Source organism: Podarcis erhardii (genome assembly GCF_964252035.2).
Source record: "Podarcis erhardii genome assembly, chromosome: 14".
Lineage (NCBI taxonomy): Eukaryota > Metazoa > Chordata > Lepidosauria > Squamata > Lacertidae > Podarcis > Podarcis erhardii.
The window spans coordinates 28,578,828-28,593,563 of NC_138503.1; the positions used below are offsets into that span (position 1 = coordinate 28,578,828).

Here is a 14,736-nt window from a genome sequence, read left to right on the forward strand (position 1 = left end):
CAGCTTCCCTGCAATTTCCACCTTTTAGTCCTGCCTTCTGGACAAAAGAAAAAAAGTATGCATGACCAAGTCTCCACCCCAGTGTTGTTTAAAGCAATTAAAATGTTTGTCCTAAAGTCTGCTTAGTCATTTCCATTTGACTTTTGTCAAAAATTGTGGAAGTGTGTGCTAAATTATGTAGAAGATGTTTGTGTGTAGCTTTGATTGGATGCCTTCTAATTTTGACAAGTACTAAACCAATGTACCCCATTTTCTTCTTCAAGCTATTCATCCTTCTTGATTTTGTGCCTTCCCCTCTATCAGCAGTCTATTACTATTAATTTATTTATATCCCACCTTTTCCCCAGATCAGGACTCAAGAAGACTTATACAAATTAAAACAACATAGATAAAATGCTGAAGGATAAAACCGTATAAAAGATAATAATTCAAAAGTAATTGAACTATTATAGAATTAAACAATATACAAACAATTCTATTAAAACACAAATAGTAAACACAGCACAGTGCTATTTAAATGCCCATTTCTTAAAAAAAAAAAAAATTCAGGCTGCAAAAGCCTATTACAATAAAAGAGTCTTCAGTAGCTGGCGGAAGGGTCTCTACCACAAGTTCTCACCAGCTAATCTCTTATTTGTGGTTGCCACAAATTCCCTTTCCCCTATATCTTCTGGCAAGTACAGAGGGCTTTGGAGGAAGAGGTTCTATTCTCCCCGTTCCCCGCCCCCCATGGCCTGTACTAGGACTGGGTGATATCTGGTTTTCAACATCACAATATATCACCAGCTAAATATAATATATCTCTGGTGGCGGAGGGGCCTGCCGGGGGGGGGGGGGGCAAACCATACCTCCCTGCAGCGGCGGAGGCTGCACCGCTCTTCCGCGTGCCAGTAGAGTGTCTTGACGAGGCTCCCTGCAGCGGTGGAGGGCCTAAAATGTAAGGAAGTGGTAGATTTAATTAAAATATTAGATAAACTTCCATATATTATATTTAATATATTTTCAACTAATTTATGAGTAGTTTAAGTGATTTACTAGTCAAGTTACATCAGGTCTAAGTGGAATCTGTGCATGCATAAGCCCCACTGAGTTCAACTAAACTTCTACTTTCCTGGGAGTAAACCCCAATGAATTCAGTAGGGTTTGCTTGTGAGTAGACATGCATTTGCTTTCACCACTTACTGAAAAACACACTCCCCATCATTCTCGCACAGTACCTAACCTCCCTTTTCAGCATAAGGCAGCAAACTAAATCATCTCCCGTCCATTCACCCCCACCCCCACAGAAGGGGCCCCCCCAAAAGCCCTCATCCCACCAATATCTCCATTTTTATCAAAAGGATGGAGGGCAAGCGAGCAAGCAAAAAAGGTAGTCTCTTTTAAATTAAAAAAACACCATTTATAATATGGAGGAAAGCTATTTAGGGGAAACCAACAACATAAACACCACCAGAAAATAAAAATGAAAACTCTTCCCCCTCTTTTTTTTTCACTGGTGAGGGAAGAAATACTGCTTTCTAGTTCTTTGTTTATTTTGCCTCTTTGATTGTCTAGCATGGGGGGGTCTCTTCTGTATTGTTAACAGGCTCTGCATAAATACTCTGCTTCAGAGTATCTGACAAAGTGTCAGATTCACAAAGTGTGTATTACACAGGAAAGCTCATATCTTGAAAGCATATTATCTGTAAAGTATCTGTTCAGCTGAGCTACTCCCGGGTAAGTTTCCACCTTTTGTTCACCGGTATATCGCCTTGTTGAAACACTTATCACAATGCTATTTCACTTCAACGATGTGGTGATTTATTGCACAGCCCTAGCCTGTACAAGCCATCTTTCAGTGCTTCACCCCACTGACCCAATTTCATTACTGCATTTTTATTTTGCTATCATCTACTCCTTGCAGCAGTCACCTTCAACATGGCTGACATGTTATTGTCACGGTTCAGCCCTGCACAGACATCAAACCTGAAGTCTCAGAGGACCAAAGAGAGTACCCCTCTTCCAGCTGTAATAAAAAATTTAAGGTCTTATATATATAATAAATGTTCATAAATGTACCAACCAAGCAAGTACATAGATATGTGGACCACACGTCTGGAGCAGCACAGGAAGACAGTCCTGAAACCTTTTTGATTCCCAAACTGACCAAATGTTTTCTCTGCAAGGAGTGAGGGGGTGAGGGAACCTTCCCATTGTCTCGGGAATTGGGTAATCACCATCTCAAAGGAATGGCCAGACTACCAGGAAAGGCAATCAGATAACCTGGCAGACAGGAAAAACAACATTCAAATTCCTGTTTCAGACCGCCTTTTCTGTGATGTAGGTATGATGCTTGTGGGGGGTGGTCTTGGGTGATGTATGTGTGATGTATGGAAGGGTGGTCTTGAGCTCCAGGGAAGGCAATTTAAAATGTCTATATAAGGGCAGGCACACCTTTGTTCTGGGTCCTCCTTTCTCCTGCCTGTGAGGGGAGCACCCCGTTGCAACAGTTCAATAAAGATCAGTCTTACTAGCTGCTTTGCTTCTCAATATTCTCTGGTTGGCCTCTGTTATTTTCTCCTACCAATGGAGAACCTACAAAGGACTCTATAAGGCCTCTTGTGTCCCCCATAAGGGAATAAGGGCAGATTTTGTTTACAACACAGCAGATCACTGGATCCAGATACCCCTGCCCCACACCAGTTGCCTGGGTTCCCACCAACCTCACAGGATTCCCCCCCTTCACAAACATCTTTTTCTTTCTTTTTTATTGAATTTGTATCCCACCAGAGGTCATTGCCATCATCCCTTATTAGTTTCAGTTTGTGGTTCAGTTTACATGCCCAATAAGAAAAAACTTCCAAACTGAGACACACTGTAGATGATGATGATAATTTGGGGTGGCCATTCTAATAACTTAATCTTTTATTTGAACTATATGCTTGCTCTGGGATTGCATTTGCTTCCCTGGCTGCCTGGTTAACCTGGTCTAACTGTCGCAAGCCGTGACCATATTAGCTGAGGCAGTTTGACATCTGAGAACAATGCAGATTCAGGTCTGTTTGAAAGGTTTATTCTTATACTGCCAGTCAGCAAGATTCAGCAGTCCACTCCTGTCCTTTCATTTCTGTCTGAATCTTGCCTGACACTCGGGGGCATTTGCATTGCTCTTCTCCTCTTTTGCAGGGGCTGACTCATGTTGTTTATAGTTCTAGACAGTGAAAATAAACAAGTTAATTTTCAGGTCACTTCCTGAGTTTTGCTTTTGTAAGACATCATCTTTAATAACTGTGTTTGTGTGTATTTCTTTTTGGCTGCTGTATATTAGCTGTGATTCTAAATCTACTGAGTTAATGCCCCTGTCATTAGGTAAAATTTAGCAACGCAAAAGAAAAGGCACTTACATTCTTTTAAATCCCAGTAGCTCAAAATATAACCTTATTATTAGACAAGAGATCAGTAGCTGTTTATTTTTCAGATTTGAAGAAAGAGGAAATAAATGCTTGTAACTAGTAGATCATGAGAACGGTATGAAAAACTGTGCATCCAATGTTATAATTGGTCCTCATGGGTCTATGCAGCAGCATATAATACTTGGAAGATGGAAAGAACAGAATGAGAGTCTGTAAGACTTCAGGAGGCTTCCTGACTCAAAAGGAGTAGAACCCCACAACAGACGCGAGTGAAACCCAAAATGACAGAGCCAGGCTGTTCTGCTGCAGGTAAGTGGAAATGAGTGAACAATCTGCACTTTCCTTGCTAAATGCAATATACAAAGAACAGCAGCCCATTTTCAGTGAGACATGTAGAGCCCTGCACACGGCACATTTTTTTTACACACTGCCAGTAACTGGCAGAAGCAGAAAGAAACTCAAACTTATCAAAAACTGCAGGTGTTCTTAAGAACGCCTATGCTACTGTCTTACCTAAGCTGGCCAGTTTTTATTAAAGCAGATGCAGGTGGTTGGGAGACGCATAAGGGTCTGTGTGCCTTGGGGTATGGAGTAAACTACTGAACAGTAAGCGAACCAAACAGTTGAAAATTTGGCCAGAATTGCCAGTCATTTTATGAAGGTTTTATCATTTGAAACCTCAAACAGATGGCACATGAAAAGCCATGGTGGTGGTGCCCTGATAATCCAATCATCGTATGGCATGCAGAGGACAGTTCCAAAGGGCTGTGTGAAAAGATGCAAAAAATTGAAGGGTGGGAATAATTATAAGCAAATGTGGGATTGCACTTCTCCAATATAGTTTTATGGATTTTTTTTTCCAAATTAGCTTTTAATTAAATAGTGCCACTGTTTCATGTATTGACTTCCCACCCTCACCGCCACTCTGTTTTTATTCAAACTCTTCCAATGCATTATATATCAAATTCTTTTCTATTACCAACTTCCTTCTAATACTTTATCATTTTTCTTCCACTGTTCATAAGGGATTGCATTTCTCCTAATGAAAACAAAGAAGGAAGCTCATGATTACTGATAACACCAAGGCTGCAGGTTCGATCCCTGTATGGGACAGCTGCAAAGTCCCTCAGTGCAGCTGGTTGGACTAGATTATCCTCAGGGTCCTTTCCAACACTACAGTTCTATGATTGGTGGAAACATTAATGCCAAGTTGAAACATCTGGTTCAGGCTTGCATGAAATGCCAACAAATGGCACCTTTTGTTCAGACAGAAGGTTGTGCTTGTGACAAAATGGGACCACTGGATATAGTAGGCACTGTTTGAAGCAGCTGCATCATCAGGTCCTCCCCAAAATAACTTGGCTGTGTCCTATAGAACTGCCATCTTAAATCTTAGTGTTTTCATGTTTGTGCTTTGGTCCTCCAGGCTCCAAATGCACATATCCAGGAATGCAGATAATGAAGAAAATGAGGATGGGCTTGCTCGCTTACTTGTTTCACCTTGGGAGTACAGAAAGCCCGAGTTCCTTTGCAGTGAGTGATGGATGCTGTCTTAGAAAAAAGGCACTTCTTCCTTGACCATATCAAGTTCTGGTAATACTTCAGCCCCCTCAAACGGTCTGCATCAAGTTATTTATAACCATGTTTTTATTGGAAAATTGCCATATACTGAGTAAAAACACTCAAGGCATCAAGGTATTGATTTTTTAGATGACATCAATATAAACAGCACTGAATCTTCCTAGATTGTGTGTGAGGTAGTGTGAAAGGTATTATGTGTAGCAGCAAATACACCGTTCCACTGAGTGTTTTGCTTACCAAGAAAGTAGGAATGAGAGTGAGGAATACCAAAAGGAAGACTGCAGCATTTATTTACTTGGTTACCCCAAAGAATCAACCATACTCTTTTCAAGTCACACTCAAAACATGCCATCTTATTCTGAGATTCATGAGTGTCTTTCTTGTTGCTAATTGGTTGCTGGGTGGGTGGGGAGACAACAAAGTGCTGCTAATAGAACTGACATGTTGACTTTTTACTGTAAGGTGTCAGTGTGGTGTAGTAGTTAGAGTGTCAGATGAGCACCTGGGAGAGCAGAGTTCAAATCCCTCAGAGTGACCCTGGGCCAGTCACTCTCTCAGCCTAACCCACCACATCGGGTTGTTGTGAAGTTAAGATGTAGAGAACTATGTCTGCCACTTTGAGCTCCTTGAAGGAAAGGTTGTATATAAATGTAATAACTGTGGCATTATTTAAAAGCCAGATTGGTAAAAGGCAGCTTTTTCTTCACAAAATTTGAATAGTAAAGGAAATTTGAGACAGCATCTTGGAACCTTTCCCCAGCTCTTTCGGACAGGTTTCAAGTTTGGTGACAAAATTCAGTTGCTTAGCGTTCTGATAAGGATGCAACCTAGGTACCAATGAAATCCGTTTAGCTAATTGATATTTTGCCTTTTAAACCTATCAGTTGATCCAAAGTAAATCACTTTATAATGAAAAGTCATGGTAGGCCACTGCCACTGCCACTGCCACTGCCACGCACGCACGCCCCCCGTCAAATTGCCTGCTTTGTTGATCTGATAAAGCAATGCAACAGGTAAAAGCATGAATGTGCATTCAGTGTGCATGGAGCCATGCTGTGTGTGAGCTGCTGGGAAGGCATCCATTCCAACTGGGTCTTTGAAATCAGACACTGGAAGATTCGAGCAGAGTTCAAAGCAAGGAATGCCAGGAGTAGTTTAGCTGAAATGCAAATTAAATCCAGTGCTTGTCAAATGCTGTGATTTTGCCACACAGTGGATGGAGGAGAAAGCCAGCCTTGGTGCTGTGACTAGCCTCAAGCTATGACTGAATTTGCTTACTCGGCCACTGAGGGACTCTCTTGCCTCATACAGAACAAAAATGTTTAGCAGGGCTTCTAGATCCAACTCTATGAACACACACCACTATAGAAAACACAGTATACTTGACACAAATAAAAGATGAATTCTCTTGCGTAATAAAGCATCGGTTTCCATTCTGCCCCATGTCTTTCGCATGAAGTGCTGTTTCCATTCCACTGCAGTTCAGCTTCCAATGAAAACTACATTATCCGTCTTGCTGCCGGCTGTGGCAAAATCCTGTGTAATTAATTACAATTATGTCATTCCACATCATTTAAATGCAAATGGAAATGGAATGCAGTGCAAATGGGTGTAGTAGGTACCATTTGTGAACTGAAAGCAACAGTGAATACTGATTGTATTGACTGGATTGATTTCCATTCCAGACATGGGACGAAAAAACAGACACAGTTAATTTCTGTTCTTTTCTGCTGAAATTCTCCAACAATCCGACTCTTCAGATGTTTGTGCTTGTGCTTGTCCCAGGAACAAAACTGATGTTCCTGTGTGTGCATGTACATGGCTAGCCAATGATCAGGATGGCTGCTTCAGAGCACTAGAATCAAGAGACAACCCCTTTTGGCAGGAAATCTTGAATCTTATCAGTGATATAATTAGATCTAGCTTTAGACCCAAAGTAAATGCTCCTTGGTAGCCTAAAAGGCATTGTTTGGAAGACAGATTTAAGAACTCGCTTTCACATTAATTCCAGCAAAGTTGGTGATAGCAGTTAATCAGATATAATGTAACAGTACATGAAAATCTGAAATATGGTTTTTTACAAACTTAAAAGTACACTGCTGTCAGAGGAGGATGAGCTGATGATAGATGTATCAAATGATGGAGTTCATTTATAAACTACAGTATTGGAATTTGAAATTTCTAGATATCCAGCTGTACACTTTAACTCAATGTGACCTGAAGTGATAACTGGATGATTGTTTCTGTATTATTTAAAGTGTGATATTATCATTATAGACAGAACTTTCTGATTATATGTACGTAAGCCAAGGGGTCCCAAAACTGTGATTGACAAACTTTATTTAGGTGAACTATAGCATGTCTGCATTAAATATTCATATTGATTTTAATTGCTGCTTTTATTTCATATATTGTACTTTATTGTATTACAATCAGATTTGTGTGATGTACCCTTAAACCAACAATACATTATGAACTCGTGAAGCGGTGACCACTATTGTATAAAAGCACACCTGTATCAATATTTCTCAAGGGGACTCCATGCCCTTTCACAAGCAAGCTGTCAAACATTTGGGCATTCGTTATAATTGGGGATCCCCCTTTCAGCATTAAAATTCAGGGCCTGATGCCATGTTCTAGCATGACTCAAATATATATATATATATATATATATATATATATATATATATATATGAGAGATGACTTTGAGCACTTAAGAGCTGAAACTCTAGGTGAAGAGGAAGATTAGGCTGACAGCTCCAAATTCTTCTATTTGATGTATAAGTGATCCCACAGGTCCAAAACGAATTTACAAAACAACAGATCAGATACTCAGGAATGAATTTAAATTGGGAGAGTGCACCAGCCGGAAGATAATTCAGCCCCCAATTGGATGGTTTAGGAAACAGTCTGACTAGGCTTGGAACAACTTGGAGGCTTTCCAGTTCAGCTCTGATGTACCAGTTCGGGAAAACCAAAGATCTGTTCCTCTCTGTTCACTCTTAGGGGAATTAAAACAAAAAACAACGGCTATTACTCCCCCTTCCCTTTTGACGGAATTGGATGAAATTTACAGACGGGCGTTGGGGGCTCGGGTTCGAGCCGTCGCTTCTCCCCATCACAGCAGGCCTGTCTGGTTAATTTTCACTCACCCGCTTTTGAAGGTTTGTGGCCTTATGGCTAAAACGCAGAGAGGCTTTGTTATTACTGGCCAGAAGCATGTCCCATCTTTAACTGGCCCTGAATCCTCGAGATGCCCGTCTTTCCCCGGAGCCTTCCTGCAGAGGACGAAGTCTTCCGCCCCCCTCCCCACCCCTTGGGTTGTTCTCCCTTGGAGGTTGCCTCCCCCGCCCCCGTTCCTCTGAGCACATGCCTGCCTTTTCTACCCCGCCCCCTCCTTTGTACCGGGACCCGTGGAGGGTCGAGGCCAAAGGCAGCAAGAGGCGAGCTCTCGGCAGTGCCCTAGAGAAGGCGCTCTGCCTCGCAGGCAAGCTACCGGCCGGGCCCCCCAGCAGTAAAAACCCGGGACTCTCCCGGCCTGCAGTCTTCTCGGGGGGGGGGCGGGGGCGGGGATCCTGCTGCTGCACCGGAGCGCTCGTAGACACCGCCGTCGTCGCTGCTGCTGCTGCTGCTGCTGCTGCAATAACTGCGGGTGCCGCGCGCCCTGGTCACCCGCAGCAGCAGCAACTGCAAACGCAGCGCCGGCGGTGGGCGCGAGGAGGAGTCGTCCAAGAGCGACCCGCCCAGGCGGCGCCCTATTGGTCGGCGCCGAAGCCCGTCAGACGCGTTGCGGCGCTGGGATTGGCCTTTGCCGCGGTCGACGGCCGCCCCGGCGCAACCTTCCCGCCTCTCCCTCGCTGCGCCCGACGCCGCTGCACCGCTCCAGCCTCGCGCCCGCCTCCTCCCGGCCGGGCTTTGTGCGGACGGAACGCGAGGAGGAGGAGGAGGCGAGGAGGAGGAGGAGGCGGCGGCAAAAGCAGCGGCGGCGGTGGCGGCCAAAGGCAGGCGCCCACCATGTGAAAGGCCCGCTTGCCGGCCCGCGGAGCCGCGCCGCCTCCCCGCAGCAGCTCCTCCTCCTCCTGGTGGCCGGGCTGCCGGCAGGCAAAGATGCTCAGCCGGCTGATGAGCGGCAGCAGCAGGAGCCTGGAGCGCGACTACAGCTGCACCGTCCGCCTCCTGGACGACAGCGAGTACTCCTGCACCATCCAGGTGCGTCCCAGCGCCGGGAGACCGACTGACCGACCGAGTGGGGGGGGGGAGGATAGGATCGCCGCCGCCGCCTCCTTTCCTGGCACCCGCGTCCCGACGAGCCCGCTTGCCTTCTGCCCCAGCCGTCGGGGAGGCAGCGGGGATCCCCGTCCGTTCTTCCGCCCGCCTTGCCCAGCTCGCCGGCGGGCAGAGCGGCGCAACTTCCCCGCTGGCAGCGCTAACTTTGCAGCCGGCGGCGGCGGCGGCGCAGAACAAAGCGGAGGCGAGACCTGTAGCTCTCCTGCCGCCGCCGCCGCCGCCGCCATCCAGGCGAAGGAGCCGCGCGCTCCCTGCCTCGCTTTCTCTCTCTCTCGGGGCGCCCTCCGGGCTGGCGTTGCACCAAAAGGGGGGCGGGGAGAGAATTCCGCCTCGGCTGCAAAGCTCTGTGCCTTTTTGGCTAAAAGGGGGTGGGGTGCGGGGAGGTAGTGTCTCCCCCAGCCGTCGGTGTTCCGTCTCCCCAAGGGTGGGAAAGGAGCTGCAAGGGAGACCCAGCAGACCCGGGTTGGTAGAGAAAGGGCAGAGCGCCCGAGAGAAGAGGGGCGCCCATAGGTGCCTGGAGAGCACAGACCTCTTGGGGACTTCTGCTTAGCCTGGGACCGGCGAAAATCTGGGCAAGAGGGGGGCGACCTCTTTTGTCTCCGGAGAGCGGGGCATGGAGCACCCTCTCTCCCTTTGGGGGCCCCTCCTGGCTTCCAGCAGGGCGGGCTCCTTAATTGGGTGCAGCAAAGAGCCTGAAAACACCCCAGGCTGGCTAGCTCCCGAGAGTGGCAGATCTTCTTAGGAGAGATAACGACGTGCCCACAATTCTTTCGCCTTTAATGGGGTTGGATGCATCTTATTTTTCTTTAATGGGGATGCTCGCTGAACTCTTTCTGTTTGCATTGCCATCATCTTGGGCAGAGGGGAGGAGGGCCAGATCATTAAGACTTATGGGCAGCAGCCGAGAGGCTGAGGGGCCCCCCTAGCCCAGGGTGGGCTCAGTAGTTCCTCTCCATTACATGGAGGCATTAAATCTCACGGGGGCCCTTTTTCAGACTCCCCTGGACCCACTGTTTATTCTAGAATCCATATAATTCCCACTGACACCTACTTTACTTTGTAGGCTTTTGTTGATCTAGCCAGAGCTTTCCCCATGATCCCCCCCCCAATCCTTGAGGACTAGACACTTTTTCAGTTTTCACTTGAAGCAAATGGTGCACTTCTCACGTTGTGCTTGATCAGTAATGGAATAACATTGTCCTAGGTAGGAGATCTGGAGAGGGGGGGAGACATTGAAGCACCTGCTCAGGTGATCTGTAAAGGTAATCGGGCACATTCTCTTCAAGGTCACTGGAGGAAGGCCACCCATGCCGGAGAAAGTCTCTCTTTACACACTCTGCTCTGTTCTTTCCTCTCCCGCTTTTTGTTGACATGTTGCATTGGCAGCGCGTGTCTGTTTTACCCCTAAGGATGTGCATTAATTTTTCTTAGGTGGCATTTCTCTTTCCACATTGTCTGTTGTGAGCACAAAGGCCTGGATGTGGCTTAATCACAGCACCCTCAGTGATCCACACATTGCTCAGCAGAGGGAGGGGGGTGCGTCCCCTGTGCGTTTCCAAAAGCTGATGTGCCATTTCAAGTGAGAGCCCAGGTGGACTGATGGCAGCTTCATCCTTGGACTCTTCTGAACGAATGTGGGTCTTGCCAAGCTCGTAGTAGCAGCAGCTGCTGCTAGTGCTGCAATGTGTGAGCAGGAGCGAAGGCTGGCAAGGTTTGGGGCTGAATGTGTAATTCATGCATCACTCCAGCTGCCTCTAATAATGCAATCCACGTTGCCTTGGAAGTAAGACCTGCTATGTTCACAGGGGCTAATTCATAGGTAGGAGTGCACTGCAGCCTAATTTTCCTCTGGCTTTCTCTGTGCATTGGCAATGCCAAGTATTGCAAAGCCCCCTAGGATGTGTATCTGTGTCTCGATATTGCATGTAGACATCTACGAGACATTGTTGGCTTATTTGCTACAAGGAAGAGTTTTGGGACACAATATTCTTGCCTGTAACCAGAGGGGGGTGGGCATTAACAGATGCTGGTTTCTTTGTTCTGTGGATCTCTTTTCTGCCACACTCTTCAGATGACAAACTGACTCCTTCTGTTTAACCCCAATTGACTTTTGTGTATGCTTAATCTGGGATAGAATGTCTATCAGGTATATGAAGTGGATGAACAAGGTTGCAAGGTGGGGGCCACACGGCATATAATGTTTTGGTTTTGGCTTCTGGTGGGGAAGGAAAATTGAAGCCACCTTTTGCAGTGGATGGAGATTTCTACCTCTTGTGCTTCATCCAGTGTGTGATCCAATTGCTTGGTTCTGGTGGTTCTGCTGCACTGAGGATAGAAATGATTAGCTGGTGTTCCTCTGGCCACCTGGGTGGCTGCAGTCACATCTGCGCCTGTCTGTTTGCGTGGATCAGGGGGAGAGAGTGAAAGATTGTGAACCCTGTTTTTCGCATGCTCGGTCTGAGCAAAAGCATTTGCAGGCTGTGAGAAATGGACATCTGTATGCACAATGGTGATGGGTAATGTTTCACAATCGAAAGGAATTGCTGCCTGCTCGGTGTGCAGTCTTGCAAACCGAGAATGAGTTCTGAAGGTCATTCCTTTGGAAAATGCCGAATCCACTTACTTGGGTTCAGGGATTTGGTTTCAAGAGCATTTTTTTAAAAACCCCTATATGCACCATTTTGACTTTTTAAAAATATGAATGCAGGTATATGCACTTTCTTGTCCCTCATACTGTTTTAATTAAGTCAGGCGAAGAATAATAGTTTTCCAAGACAGAAGATATATTTGAACACTCACTGTTGGAGATTTAGTTGAAATGATTTGTATAAATGATCTGTCCATACTCATGGCTGTGCTGTGTTTTGATTGGGTGGTGGATTCAAAAGACGGCAGAGCCCATCTGAAGTGCCTGTCCCTTTTTGTGCTGGGGAGCCTTTGCCTTTGAGGAAGGGGTCCCGTCCCGCTTGTCAGAAAGACCCAGTAGCCTTCCAGATAAGGGTGGATATGAATCCATCAGCACTTCCGGGGGGCTCCTGAAAAACTGGCAGTGGGACAGTTTTGGTTTGTGCCTGACCTGTGATGGAGAATAAATCAAGGTACCACATTAGATTATTTTTAGAGGGGTGGCTGTGCTGGTCTGTGTTGTAGCAAAGCCAGGGAAGAGTCTTGTTGCATCGTAAGGAACCTTTTGGGTGGGATGATTTCAGGCATAAATCCGTGCCGATGGCTGGTGAGTCTTCAAAGGTGGGGGGCTCCAAGCCTCACCGCTTCCAAGGACCGCTCCCACCATGCCTCACTTCAACTCTACCCAAAGTTGAGGGGAGAGAGATGAGAATCGTAGAGCCCGACTTTGCAGCGGATGAATGGGTAAAATAATTCTATTGCTCCTGGGATTCCTTTCCTGTTTTCTGCGGCTGTGTTCACCCCCTCATTGACTGGACACTCACTGCGTTTCTGGGGCTGGGCTTTCAACCCGTGTTCACATGACGTTATCCAAAATGCAGTTTTGGCTTGCACTCTGTTGTGGAAAATGGACATTTGACGTGTTCTTTCTGAAACCAGTGTCAAACTGATGGAACTGTCTCCTCCCTGCCTTATATCCTGGAGAGCTGCTGCTGGTCAGTGTAGCCAACACTGAGTTGGGTGGACCAATGAGTCTGGCTTGGTATAAGGCAGCTTCCTGTGTGCTTCAAGAGCCCAAACCCTGAACCATGCTGCTACTGCTGCTCTGCTTTCATTTAAGAATATGCTTATTTAAGAAAATATTCCTGCATTGCAGGGGGTTGGACTGGATGACCCTTGGGGTTGTTTCAAACTGCATAATTCTGTCTCCTCTCTTTTCAGATTAATTTCCCTTCTCAGTTGGATTTAATTTTAGATTGGATTTAATCCTAAAGAGTTAATTTTCATCCTGGACCTTCCCAAAATAACGCCATTAATGAATTATCCCTGATTCATTTTTCCCCTTTCCAAAAGTGAATTTCTCTCATGTTCCCTACATTAATGACCTGCTCTCCTAATGCAAGAAAAATGAAAAATCCCCATCACTCATCCTGACTGCCCTTGAATGCAGCCTGAACCACGGATACCTCTGTTCTTCCACCTTCCAGAGGCAGGACCCCGAGACCCCAAAGAGAGAGCTGTGTCATTGGAAGTCGATGGGCAGCAGCTGTCTCTCCATCGGCCTCCCACCAACCTGCCTCACTGTGATGCTGACACTCTTGCACAGCAAATAACCGCGGATGTGCTGGGGCTCCCTCTGGAGGGGCTACTGCCTGGGAGCAGACCTCGGAGGCCCTCTCTGCACTTTCAACAATCAAAACAACAATCTGCAACCACCAGTGCCGAATTGACTGTTGATCACGTACAAGCACTGTAACTAAAAATCACTGTTTGTTCATTTATTCCCAAGCATTTTCACCGATAATGTTTGGAGGGGTTGCTTTTAAAAGATGTCAGCAAAGGGGATAGTGCAATAGGTCGCCCTGTGCATAGAGCTGCAGGTGCTGTGCACACCATGCAGCTCTCAGCATGGTTTGGTAGGGTGTGGGTAGGACCCGAACCAATGGACTGCAAGAAAAGAGAAACGTTAGAACAGGCATAGGCAAACTCCGGCCCTCCAGATGTTTGGGACTACAATTCCCATCATCCCTAGCTAACAGGACCAGTGGTTGGGGATGATGGGAATTGTAGTCCCAAACATCTGGAGGGCCGAAGTTTGCCTATGCCTGCAAAGCGGAGGCTGCGTGGCCATCTGTCAGGGATTCTTTTGCTCTGGTTCCTGCATTGCAAGGGGCTGGAATAGATGACCCTACAAGTCTGCAGTTCTACAATAAGCCCTCTTCAGGTGTTATGATGATGGTGGGTTAAGTAAAAGCACATGGGTGGGGGTCTGCGGGGGCAAGCATGCTCACCCAACCCTCGCATGCCATTCTTATCACCCTCTGGCCAGCAGTCGAGCAAGTTGCCTTCTGAGCCCTGTCCATGTTTTAGACTGAGGAAGGCCTGTGGCTCCATGGCAGACCATCCGCTTTGCATGCTGAAGGTTCCAGGTTCATTCTGCAGTAGCATCTTCTGGTAAGACTGGGAGGGTTCCCCAGTATGAAACCCTGGAGAACTGCTGCCAGAGCTAGATGGACCCAAGGGTCTGACTCAGTGTAAGGCAACCTTCTATGTCGTTTTCTGGAGTTCTAAAATGAGCAGGGGAATCCATGAGTTTGCATAACACACCATCATATCGCCCGGAGGAGGCTGTTCACTCTGAAGTGCTCAGTTTATAGGAGAATTCAGTGGGGGATTACGGTCAACATTAGCAGGTTCTGGGCCCCTTTTCTATTACATTTCTTGCTGGTGATGCTGATGACAGCCACTTCTATGCTCCAAAGACTCTCCTTTGATGGGAGGGGAGCCTTTTGCCCCCCCCCCCGGTCTTCTCTGTCTTAAAAGAAAAGCTTTCTCTGTTCCGCAACTCCCT

General features: G+C 46.6%; 1 protein-coding gene and 1 long non-coding RNA gene across 4 annotated transcripts in view; one reads left to right on the forward strand and one right to left on the reverse strand.

The window, feature by feature from the left end:
* Positions 1–826: 826 nt before the first annotated feature.
* LOC309328993 lies at positions 827–8,278 on the reverse strand. Its single transcript, XR_014150995.1, has 3 exons — positions 8,126–8,278; positions 2,074–2,262; positions 827–930 (listed from the first exon to the last, which is right to left on the reverse strand). It is a non-coding gene; the product is annotated as an uncharacterized lncRNA (long non-coding RNA).
* Positions 8,279–8,985: 707 nt separating this feature from the next.
* The window catches only part of FRMD5 (FERM domain containing 5), a 130,817-nt gene continuing 125,066 nt past the window's right edge, over positions 8,986–14,736 (forward strand). For 2 of the 3 annotated variants that reach the window (XM_081838994.1, XM_081838996.1), the window contains exon 1: positions 8,987–9,182. In XM_081838994.1, the coding sequence (XP_081695120.1) occupies positions 9,081–9,182 (102 nt within the window). In that variant the 5' untranslated portion in view covers positions 8,987–9,080. Of the gene's footprint in view, positions 9,183–14,736 lie in introns of all 3 variants that reach the window. The other variant, XM_081838995.1, reaches the window with a different exon arrangement.